The sequence below is a fragment of the Pleurodeles waltl genome, chromosome 2_1 (genome assembly GCF_031143425.1).
Source record: "Pleurodeles waltl isolate 20211129_DDA chromosome 2_1, aPleWal1.hap1.20221129, whole genome shotgun sequence".
In the NCBI taxonomy this organism is placed as follows: domain Eukaryota; kingdom Metazoa; phylum Chordata; class Amphibia; order Caudata; family Salamandridae; genus Pleurodeles; species Pleurodeles waltl.
The window spans coordinates 145621674-145632929 of NC_090438.1; the positions used below are offsets into that span (position 1 = coordinate 145621674).

At 53.4% G+C, this 11256-nt stretch overlaps 1 protein-coding gene across 1 annotated transcript; it reads left to right on the forward strand.

The window, feature by feature from the left end:
• The first annotated feature begins 767 nt into the window (after positions 1-767).
• LOC138259453 (putative nuclease HARBI1) lies at positions 768-1598 on the forward strand. The gene has a single exon (XM_069207209.1). The coding sequence runs from the start codon at positions 768-770 to the stop codon at positions 1596-1598; it is 831 nt and encodes a 276-aa protein (XP_069063310.1).
• Positions 1599-11256: the final 9658 nt, after the last annotated feature.

Consider the following 11256-nt stretch of genomic DNA (forward strand, 5'->3'; position numbering starts at 1 on the left):
CTCTGGTGAGTCCCTCAGGATGCAGTAATGCCAAGACTTGCTCCTCCTATGCTGTGAGTTGTGGGGGAGGAGGTGCGGGTCCACCACCAGTCCTCTGTGTGGCGAGCTGGTGTCTTGCTGCAATGGAACATACCTTCCCCTGTAGGTCGTTCCATCTCTTCCTGATGTCATCCCTTGTTCTTGGGTGCTGTCCCCACGGCATTGACCTTGTCCACAATTCTCCGCCATAGCTCCATCGTCCTTGCTATTGATATCTGCTGCATCTGTGCTCCAAAGAGCTCTGGCTCTACCCTGACGATTTCCTCCACCATGACCCTTAACTCCTCCTCAGTGAAACAGGGGTGCCTTTGTAGTGCCATGGGGGTTGTGTGATGTGTGTTGGTGAGAGTGTGTTGGGTAATGTGGTGGGGTGTGTGATCTGAAATGCGAGAGGGGTGTATGGGTGTGAGTGCTGTGTGTGTCTAATTGTTTCTGTGCTCTTCTTCTCATTCTCATGGTGGCAATAGTTTTTGGTAAGGATTTGGGTAATGTAGGTGTGTGTTTTATAGTGTGTGCTGTTTGAATTGACCAATGTAGTGTTGTTTTGTATTTGGTTGTCCATTGTGAGCGCAGCAATATGTACCACCAATGGTTTACCGCTGTTGGATGTCCACTGTGGTGATTAGTGGGTCATAATGTGATGGGCGCTGTTCTCTTGGCAGGTGTTGGCAGTCCTTCACTTCCTTGCGTCAGGGTCCTTCCAAATAACAGTAGGTTGGGCTGCCGGAATGTCCCAGCCCATTTTCAGTATCGTCTTGAAGAATGTCCTATGTGCCCTACTGAGATATATTGGCAGCTATAGCAGGTTCCTCCAACATGACGATCTGCCTAATGTGAAAGCAGCCTTATATGCTGTAGCACATGTGCAACATGTGATCGGGGCTATTGATGGGACCCACATTGCCCTGGTGCCACCCAGGAGGAGAGAACAGGTGTTTAGGAACCGTAAAAACTTCTACTCAACCAATTTTCAGGTGGTATGTCTTGCAGACATCTACATCACTGAAGTGACTGCCCAGTTCCCAGCGTCAGTGGATGATGCCTACATATTGCCGACCAGCAGTATCCCACACCTGATGGCACCACTGCAAAGGGATCATGCCTGTCTCATTGTCATGTATCGAGTCATATGTGTGCCTCTGTACTCTGCACACTCTACACCACCTTCAAGATTTACCTACAGTTTTCAATATCCCAACTTGCTATGGCTACTGACACCTCTCAGGCATCCGTCTACAGCAGAAGAAAATGGTTTTAATGAGGCCCATGGTAGGACCCAACGGATAATCAAACGCACCTTTGGAGTGCTGAAAACCAGATTCAGATGCCTGCACCTTACTGGAGGGGCCCTACTGTACAGACCGGTAAAAGTAAGTCATATCATTGTAGCGTGCTGCATGTTACACAATTTGGCTCTCAGACATCACATCCCATTACTGGATGCTGAGGAGGGTGAAGCTGTGCCAGTGGCTGATGAAGAGGGCGTGAGGAGTGATGAGGAGAATGGTGAGGATGCAGCTGATTCCAGAGTAGAGCTGATACAACAATACTTCCACTGACATACAGGTATGTGTCGGTACCATGGTATGTAACCAGTAGCAATGTCTGCCGTGTGCAGTGCTGCTGCCAGGGTTGTGTGTTCAATGTGGGTATAGGGTATACCCATTACTTTTAATGTGGTGCTGTTAACTATATTACACAACTTCTAAATGATTGCTCCCCCTTCTGGTACTGTCACATAAATTGGTAGGTCAATGGTCTTCCTGTTACATATGTGATGTACTCATGGTAGATAAAGACATAGTCGGTCATTACAACATTGGCGGCAAAAGCCGCTTACCGCCGTGCAGAAGACCGCCAACACACCACTGCGGCCGCGGAAATCCGCCACAGCTATTATGACCCACAGCACGGAATCCGCCAATATTCAGACACCCACACAAGTCCGCCACACCAAAGGTCAGTGATAAACTGGCAATACCAAAACCTCCACCGTCACGACAACAGAAATACACCCACACCATCACGACCCATGAATCCACGCGGCGGTCTTTCAACCGCGGTATTCCATTGGCGGTACACACCGCCGCTCTCCAAATACACACACCCAAACAAAACACTGCCACATTGGACAAATCGAAATACACACACCTGATACACATACACTCACCACTCCCACACACCCAATACAATATAAAACACACACCCACATCACCCACAAACCCCTATGACCACAATTACTGAGAGAAGGCCAGAGAGAGACACCACCATCAACAATACTAGCATCCACAGGCACACAACACCATCACCCACATAACTTCTACGCACCTCACACTACACACCACTACATATCAGCACACTTATCACCCCACACACCACCCCACACATCACCTACACCACCCCATGGCATGGCAAAGACACCCCAGGTTCTCGGAGGAGGAGCTCAGGGTCATGGTGGAGGAAATCGTCCGGGTAGAGCCACAGCTATTCGGATCACAGGTGCAGCACACCTCCATAGCAAGGAAGATGGAGCTATGGCGAAGAATAGTGGACAGGGGCAACGCAGTGGGACAGCACCCAAGAAATCGGGAGGACATCAGGAAGAGGTGAAACGACCCACAGGGGAAGGTGCGTTCCGTGGTCTCAAGACACCTCCTTGTGGTTCAGCGGACTGCCGGCGGACCCCCACCTCCTCCCCCACAACTAACAACATGGGAGGAGCAGGTCTTGGCGATTCTGCATCCTGATGGCCTCGCAGGAGTAGGTGGAGGAATGGACTCTGGTAAGTCAAATCTTAACTATTACATCCCCCACCCTACCTGCATGCCATCACATACCCACACCCTCACCCTCACCCCCATCACTCCAACACCTCACAAATGGGTTGGGCCATCACGGTATGGGTGAGGCCCAAACAAGATCACCGATCATGACGGAGAGTACACTGCAGGGGCATCAGAGAGCAAGAAAACAGGCACCTCAGGGGGAGGGAAAGGGGGGGCACCTCAGCCGGTTGAGTGCACGACCCCAAATCCACGAGGGGGCCACATGCCCACTGTTCAATCCTGGGGAGTGCAAAGCCACAGCTTCTCAAGTCTCTACAGTGGGTGGGTTCCCCACTGCTGCATCCTAGGGAGTGCAAAGCCACAGTCTCTCAAGTCTCTATAGTGGTGGGTTGACCACTGTCCAATCCTGGGGAGTGCAAAGCCACAGTCTCTCAAGTCTCTACAGTGGGTGGGTTGCCCACTGCTGCATCCTGGGGAAGTGCAAAGCCACAGTCTCTCAAGTCTCTACAGTGGGTGGGTTGCCCACTGTGCAATCCTGGGGAGTGCAAAGCCACAGTCTCTCAAGTTTCTACAGTGGGTGTGTTGCCCACTGTTCAATCCTGGGGAGTGCAAATCCACAGTCTCTCAAGTCTCTACAGTGGGTGGGTTGCAAGTGGATAACAGTCTCCACTGGTTCTGGAGGGGGCTTTGTGCCCAGAGTGCTTCATCCTGCTAAGGACAGAGGTAGTGGATGACAGTCTCCACTGGTTCTGGAGGGGGCTTTGTGCCCAGAGTGCTTCATCCTGCTCGTGACGGACTCAGTAGCGGCAGTGCCCTTGGCGCTCATGGGCCAGCGGTGCTTGATGCGGCGGTGCCCTGTTCAGCGGTGCTTGTGGCGGCGGTGCCCTGTTCAGTGGTGCTTGAGGCGGCGGTGCCCTATTCAGCGGTGCTTGAGGCGGTGGTGCCCTGTTCAGCGGTGCTTGATGCGGCGGTGCCCTGTTCAGCGGTGCTTGTGGCGGCGGTGCCCTGTTCAGCGGTGCTTGAGGCGGCGGTGCCCTGTTCAGCAGGGCTTGAGGCGTGAGTTCCTCTGCAATGACTCATCTGCTGGCGGTCCTCTATAGCCCAGCGGGGCTTGTGCTGGCGGTCCTCTCTAGCCCAGCAGGGTATGTGCTGGTGGTCCTCTCTAGCCCAGCGGGGCTTGTGCTGGCTGTCCTCTCTAGCCCAGAGCGGCTTGTGCTGGCGGTCCTCTCTAGCCCAGCGGGGCTTGTGCTGGCCATCCTCTCTAGCCCAGCGGGGCTTGTGCTGGCCGTCCTCTCTAGCCCAGGGGGGCTTGTGCTGGCTGTGGCCTTCTGGGCAGTGGGGATGATGGCGGGGGCCTCCAGGGCAGCAGGGAAGGTACTGGCGGTGGCCTCCTGGGCAGCGGGGATGATGGCGGTGGCCTCCAGGGCAGCAGGGCAGGTGCTGGCAGTGGCCTCCTGGGCAGCGGGGATGATGGCGGTCTTCTCCGCCGTGCTGCTCTTCCCAGACTTGCTGGGTTTCTTCTGGCCCTTCCCCACCTTGGAAGGTGTCGCACACACTTCCACCGGGAACCCTGGGAGCGGTTTTGGTGACTGGAGTCTTCCCCCTCTCCCGCCGGGCACTGGCCAACTTCTGATGCTTGACAGGTGGGGGACTGTCCGTACTGTGGCTCCATGCCACACTGGCTGCCCTGGTTGTCGGTGCACTCCAGATTCCGGTGACTACAGGCACCACTGGTCCTGGAGATGTTGTGGCTGAGGAGCTAGTTCGAGACCTAGGAGACGGACGGGGTGGGGGAGGTGTGGTAAAGAGGTCAAGGTTGGACAGGAAACGTTTTTTGGAGACAATGGGACAGGTAGCTGGGGGGTTTGGGAATGGAGGAAGAGGTTGTGGTTGTAGCAGGTTTTCGTTTGGTGACTTTGGGTGAAGGTGCATGCGCTGGAGGCTGTCGTGAGGTGGATGACTGTTGGGTTGGTGTGTGTCTTCGTTTTTGTATCTTGGGAGGTGGTGTCACAGACACACTGGGAGAGGACACAGGGGATGTGTGAATGGTAGTGGGGGTGGTGACTGCACGTGAGCGGGGTGTGGTGGTGTGTGTGCTGGTGATGGCAGTAGTGGCTGTAGATGTAGTGCATGCAGGTGTGAGTGTAGACAAGACTGGGAGGGTGGAGGGAGACGAAGAGGAGGGGTACACAGTGGAGGCAGTGGATGTTGGTGTGTCTGCATGTGTGTAATGCTGGCGTGAGTGCCTGTGGGATGTGTGGTGCTTATGTCTACCTGAGCTTCCCTTGTGTGTTGAGGTGTGTGCATGCTGGTCTGAAGGTGTGCTTGGGATAGGCTGGGGTACAGGGGATTTGGTCTGGGTGGAGGAAGTTGGAGGGGGAGGATAGAGATGGGGACAATGGCTGCCATCAGTGCTGAGGCCAGAGTCTGAAAAGCTCACTGAAGGGCCGCCTGACCAGAATGAATGCCCTCCAGGAATGCATTTGTTTGTTGCAACTGCCTTTCTACACCCTGGATGGCATTTAAAATGGTAGACTGCCCAACAGTGAGGGACCTGAGGAGGTCAATGTCCTCCTCACTGAGGGCAGCAGGGGTGACTGGGGCAGGGCCTGATGTGCCTGGGGCGAAGGTGATGCCCACCATCCTGGGTGAGCGGGCATGAGGCAAAGGCTGAGGGACTGCTGGGAGGGCGGTGCTGGTAGGAGGGGTGGCGGCTGTACCTGTAGAAGCGGGGGCACAGATGTTGCTGCCACCACAAGGGAGCTCCCATCAAAGGATGAGTCCATGTCACTGGTGTCAGCTCCTGTCCACGCCATGGAGCTCCCCTCGCCCTCCGTCCCACTGGTGAACTCCGAGTCCGTTGTCTCGCCCTCCAGGGCCATGATGGATGCAGCTCCCTCCTTCTCCGGTGCCACTGCTCTTCCACCTGATGATGCTAATGCACACAAGAACAGGGAGACCACAAAAAGGGGGGGGGACAACAGAAGAAAGACATGTTGAGTGCATGCATTACCACTACCGTTGGCGGACACGACAGACACAGAAGCCCCCTGCACTACGTGGTGCTCTTGGGCTCCACTGTTCAGTCCCTGGGACATGGCCTACAAGGCTATGGAGGACATCTGCACACATGGATGACACAGGGGCATAACTAGGTGTACTTGGCACTCTACAGAGGTGGGGTGAGGTGCCACATGGCCTGCCTTTTGGAGGGAGCTTGCCTACTAAACTCGCCTTGGCCTAGGGAAACCCACAGCCCACCTCCCCCACCCAGACACCTCCACTGTACTCACCCCCTTTTGGTTGCTGTGATGCCCTCAAGCACCCATCCAACTCCGGGTACGCCACCGCCAGGATCCTGAACATCAGGGGGGTCATGGTGCGATGGGCACCCCTCCCACGTTGGGAGGCCATCCCCAGCTGAGCCTCCGCCGTCTTCTTGCTCCAGTGGCAAATGTCCTCCCATCTTTTCCGGCAGTGGGTGCTACGCCTGTGGTAGACCCCCAGGGTCCGGACGTCCTTGGCGATGGCACGCCAAATATCTTTTTTCTGGTGGGCGCTGACCTACATGATTTGTACAGGAGGAAGATAAATTTTATTACCAACTGCACCGTCACAGTCATTGGCCCCCATTCCCTACCCTTGCCATGTGGCACATGCATTCATCGTCCTTTCATGCACGCCTCATTCTTTCCCCCCATCTTTCATCCACCCCACTCCACACAGGAATAGCCCATACAAGTGCTCCCAGTGTACTTACCTGTTTGTCTGGAGGACCGTAGAGTAGCGTGTACTGGGGGAGGACCCCATCCACGAGTCTCTCCAACTCCTCCGATGTGAAGGCAGGGGCCCTTTCCTCAGACACTCGAGCCATTGTCTCTTCCAGACCGAGGTCACAGCAGCACTTGCAGTGTAGGTCCTCACCTGTTGAAGATCAGGTATCGAGTGATTGAACAGATAGAATATGACGGTCACGTCCGCAGCGGTGCGTACCGTCACCGCCGGCGTACATCGTCATTGGCTCCTGGGACCCGTAGGGTCCAATGTTAACCAATGCAGCATTACGCCGCAGTCTTCGACCGCCTACCGCGATGGTGTATAACGCCAGCGCAGTTACCTCACATCCCATTGTCCCACTTTAGAGGTCAGGCAGCCGCCATTTCAGGGGCCCACATGGCTTAATTTTTAACTGCCTAACACATACCTAGGCCTAGCCTCAACACACATACAGGCCACTTTTCGGAATTTGATTTGTGTTCTGTGTAAGCTGTGTGTACGTACCTCTAAGTTGGTTGACACTGTGCTTGCTGTTGTCCTTCATAGGCACCGTCCGCTGGGACATGTGAGGAGATGGTGGCATCCTCTGATGTACAGACCGCTGGTGGACCTGTCGACAATGGAGGAAAGACATGTGATCATCACCTACAGGCTTGACCGTGCCACAATCCTGGAACTGTGTACCCAGCTGGAGCCAGACCTGATGTCAGCTATCCGCCATCCCACAGGAATCCCCCCTCTAGTGCAGGTGCTGTCAGTACTCCATTTCCTTGCAAGTGGGTCTTTTCAAACAACAGTGGCCATAGCGATGTCCCAGCCTATGTTTTCCAACGTGTTGTAAAGAGCGTTGTTTGCCCTGCTGAAACACATGCAGAGCTACATCGTTTACCCTCAGGTGGAGGATTTGCCTACAGTGAAAGGTGATTTCTATGCCCTGGGACATATGCCCAACATCATAGGTGCCATTGATGGGACACATGTGGCTTTGGTCCCCCCGCAGGAGTGTACAGGTGTACAGAAACCGGAAGAGTTATCATCCCATGAATGTGCAGATGGTGTGTTTGGCAGACCAGTACTTCTCCCATGTGAATGCCAAGTTCTCTGGCTCAGTGCATGACGCCTACATCCTGCGGAATAGCAGCATCCCTTATGTGATGGGTCAACTCCAGAGGCACCATATGTGGCTATTAGGTGAGCACCTGGAAGCAAGACAGTGGGAATGGTTGTCTGGGTCTGGGAATATCCCAGGTTAGTGTGTGTCTAACAGTTGTCTCACGCCATTTGCAGGTGACTCTGGTTACCCCAACCTGTCATGGCTACTGACCCCAGTGAGGAATCCCAGGACAAGGGCAGAGGAACGCTACAATGAGGCCCATTGGCGAACTCAGCAGATTATAGAACGGACCTTCGGCCTCCTGAAGGCCAGGTTCCGGTGCCTCCATATGACAGGTGGATCCCTATTCTACTCACCAAAGAAGGTGTGCCAGATCATCGGGCCTGCTGTATACTTCACAACTTAGCTTTGCGACAACAGGTGCCTTTTCTTCAGGAGGATAGTCAAGATGGCGGTGTTGTTGCAGCTGCAGAGCCTGTGGACAGTGAAGACGAGGAAGCAGAAGAAGAAGACATGGACAACAGGAACTCAGTGATCCTGCAATATTTCCAGGGAGACACAGGTAAGAGTACAGACCTGCATACTACATGTACTTTAACACTACTACCTCTTTACTGACTGTCGTTTTCACCCAGTGTATGGTCACTGAGTTGTCACTTTCCCTTACGACTTCACAGATGTGGGTCCCACTGTGGGACATCTGCTTTGTTTCCTCATGGACTAGAGCTGTGTGACATAGGTATGTTGACATTACATTTGAAAAAGCATTTTGTCAATGTAATTGCTAATACACAATTTCGAAATCACAGACTGACTCCAGATTGTTTTGTGCTTCAAGGGTGTTTATTGAAGTGCTCAATATTGGAGGGGGTTGTAAAATGGTGAGGGGGGATGGTGAAGGAATGTCCATGGCAGAGTCCAGTCTATTAGTGTCACAGGTGCATTGCCCAAATGGGCATAGGAAGTGGAGCTGGGGCAGTTTGAGGATGGACAGGGTGACAAAGTGGGACACAAAGATGACATTCAGGGTGGTCTCATTTCTTGGTGGGGGTCTTGGCATCGTTCTCTGTCTTTGTCCTGGATCTCTGGGACCATTTGCGGGGTGGTTCGCCCTCTGCAGGGGGTGGGGTGCTGGTGTGGTGGTCCTGTGGCGGGCGTCCTGTCCACTAGCGCTGGCGGAGGTGGTGGGCAGTTCATCGTCCATGCTAGTGTCAGGGGCCCCTTGTTGTGCCACAGTGTCCCAGCTGGTGTTGAGTACTTCCTTCAGCACCCCTACGATGGTGCCCAGGGTGGAATTGATGGTTCTCAGTTCCTCCCTGAAGCCCAAATACTGTGCCTCCTGCAGCCGCTGGGTCTCCTAAAACTTGGCCAGTACCGTTGCCATTGTCTCCTGGGAGTGGTGGTAGGCTCCCATGATGAGGAGAGGGCCTCGTGGAGAGTGGGTTCCCTTGGCCTGTCCTCCCCCTGTCGCACAGCAGCCCTCCCAGTTCCCCTCTGTTCCTGTGCCTGCGTCCCCTGGACCGTGTGCCCACTACCACTGCCCCAGGTCCCTGTTGTTGTTGGGGTGGTGGGTTAGCCTGTTTTCCCTGTAGTGTTGGACACACTGCTGATTGACGTGTTCTGGGGGCAGAGGTATGGGCCCGCTGGGTGGGTGCTGTGCTGGTGTTTCCAGAGGAAGGAATGTCTGTAGTGGCCTGTGACTGTGTGAGGGGAACCGACTGTCCAGAGGTCCCGATGGGCCGGGCTGGTCATCTAGATCCAGTTGGACAGAGCTGCTGTCATCACTCTGGGCCTCTTCTGTTGGTGGTGTGGACATATGTGGACCCTACTGTCCAGTGACATTAGGTAGGGGTCCTGCAGGGGTATAAAAGGATGTTTATTACATCTGTGTGTGCCATGGTGTGTAATGGGTGGGTGATCGTGTACCCCAGTGCTTGCATTCTTCTGTGGGACCTTGTGTGATGATGGTTTATGGAGTGTATGGGTATGTGCAGTGGCCATGCTTTGGTGATGGTTGTCCATACTTTAGTGTTGCATGCAGGGCTTGGTGTTGGGAAGGGTGGTTTGTGATATTGGGACATTTGTGAGGAGTTGGAGTGATGGGGTGATGGTGAGGGTGGGGGTATGTGAAGGCATGCAGGTAGGGTGGGGGATGTAATAGTTAAGATTTGACTTACCAGAGTCCATTCCTCCATCTACTCCTGCGAGGCCCTCAGGATGCAGTATCGCCAAGACCTTCTCCTCCCATGTTGTTAGTTGTGGGAGAGGAGGTGGGGTTCCGCCACCAGTCCGCTGTACCGCAAGGTGGTGTCTTGAGACCAAGGAACGCAACTTCCCCCGTGGGTCGTTCCACCTCTTCCTGATGTCATCCCGATTTCTTGGGTGCTGTCACACTGCGTTGACCCTGTCCATTATTCTTCACCATAGCTCCATCTTCCTAGCTATGGAGGTGTGCTGCACCTGTGCTCCGAATAGCTGTGGTTCTACCCGGATGATTTCCTCCACCATGACCCTGAGCTCCTCCTCAGAGAACCTGGGGTGTCTTTGCCGTGCCATGGGGTGGTGTGGGTGATGTGTGGGGTGGTGCGTGTTGATAGGTGTGCTGATATGTAGTGGTGTGATGTGTGAGGTGCGTGGACGTTCTGTTGGTGATGGTATTTTGTGCCTGTGGATGCTTGGTAGTTGTTTGTGGATCTCTCTCTGGCCTTCTTTCGGAATTTTGGGTAGTAGGGGTTTTTTGGTGATGTGGGTGTGTGTTTTATATTGTATTGGGTGTGTGGGAGTGGTGTGTGCATGTGTATCAGGTGTGTGTATTTGGACTTGTCCAATATGGCTGTGTTTTGTAAGAGTGTGTGTATTTTGAGCGCGGCGGTTTGTACCGCCAATGGAATACCGCGGTTGAAAGACCACCGCGTGGATTCGTGGGTTGTGATAATGTGGGCGTATTTCTGTTGGTGTGATGGTGGAGGTTTTGTTTTCGCCAGTTTAACACTGACCTTTGGTGTGGAGGACTTGTGTGGGTGTCTGGCTTTTGGCGGATTGCGAGGTGTGGGTCGTAATAGCTGTGGCGGATTTCCGCGGCCGCGGCGGTGTATTGGCGGTCTTCTGCACGGCGGTAAGCGGCTTTTACCGCCAATGTTGTAATGACCCCCTTTGTACTCTCACTGGAAATTTTCTTTTACCATCATTCCCTTTCTCTGCCTGTGTTTTATGTTTGGAGACTCCTTTGTGGTACTTTTGACTTCTCTTTTTTTCTGCTACTGCATTGTTGCCACTTTTAATTGATTGGAAGCATGCCAGAGAAAATTAAAGACATACTATGTATTATTAATAGAACACAGTGTATGAATGAGTTTAAAGACACCAAGGTCTCTAGTCATTCTTCCGAAGAGCGTAAAGGGTTACTGTAAAAGGTTTGAGATAAGCACTAGGTCCTTCCATACCAGATTTAAACAGGATACAGTTTGGTTGTAGTAATATTTCATGAAACAGTAACTCCTTCGTATACAATTCCATACAGAGTGAATGGTTCAGATTTAA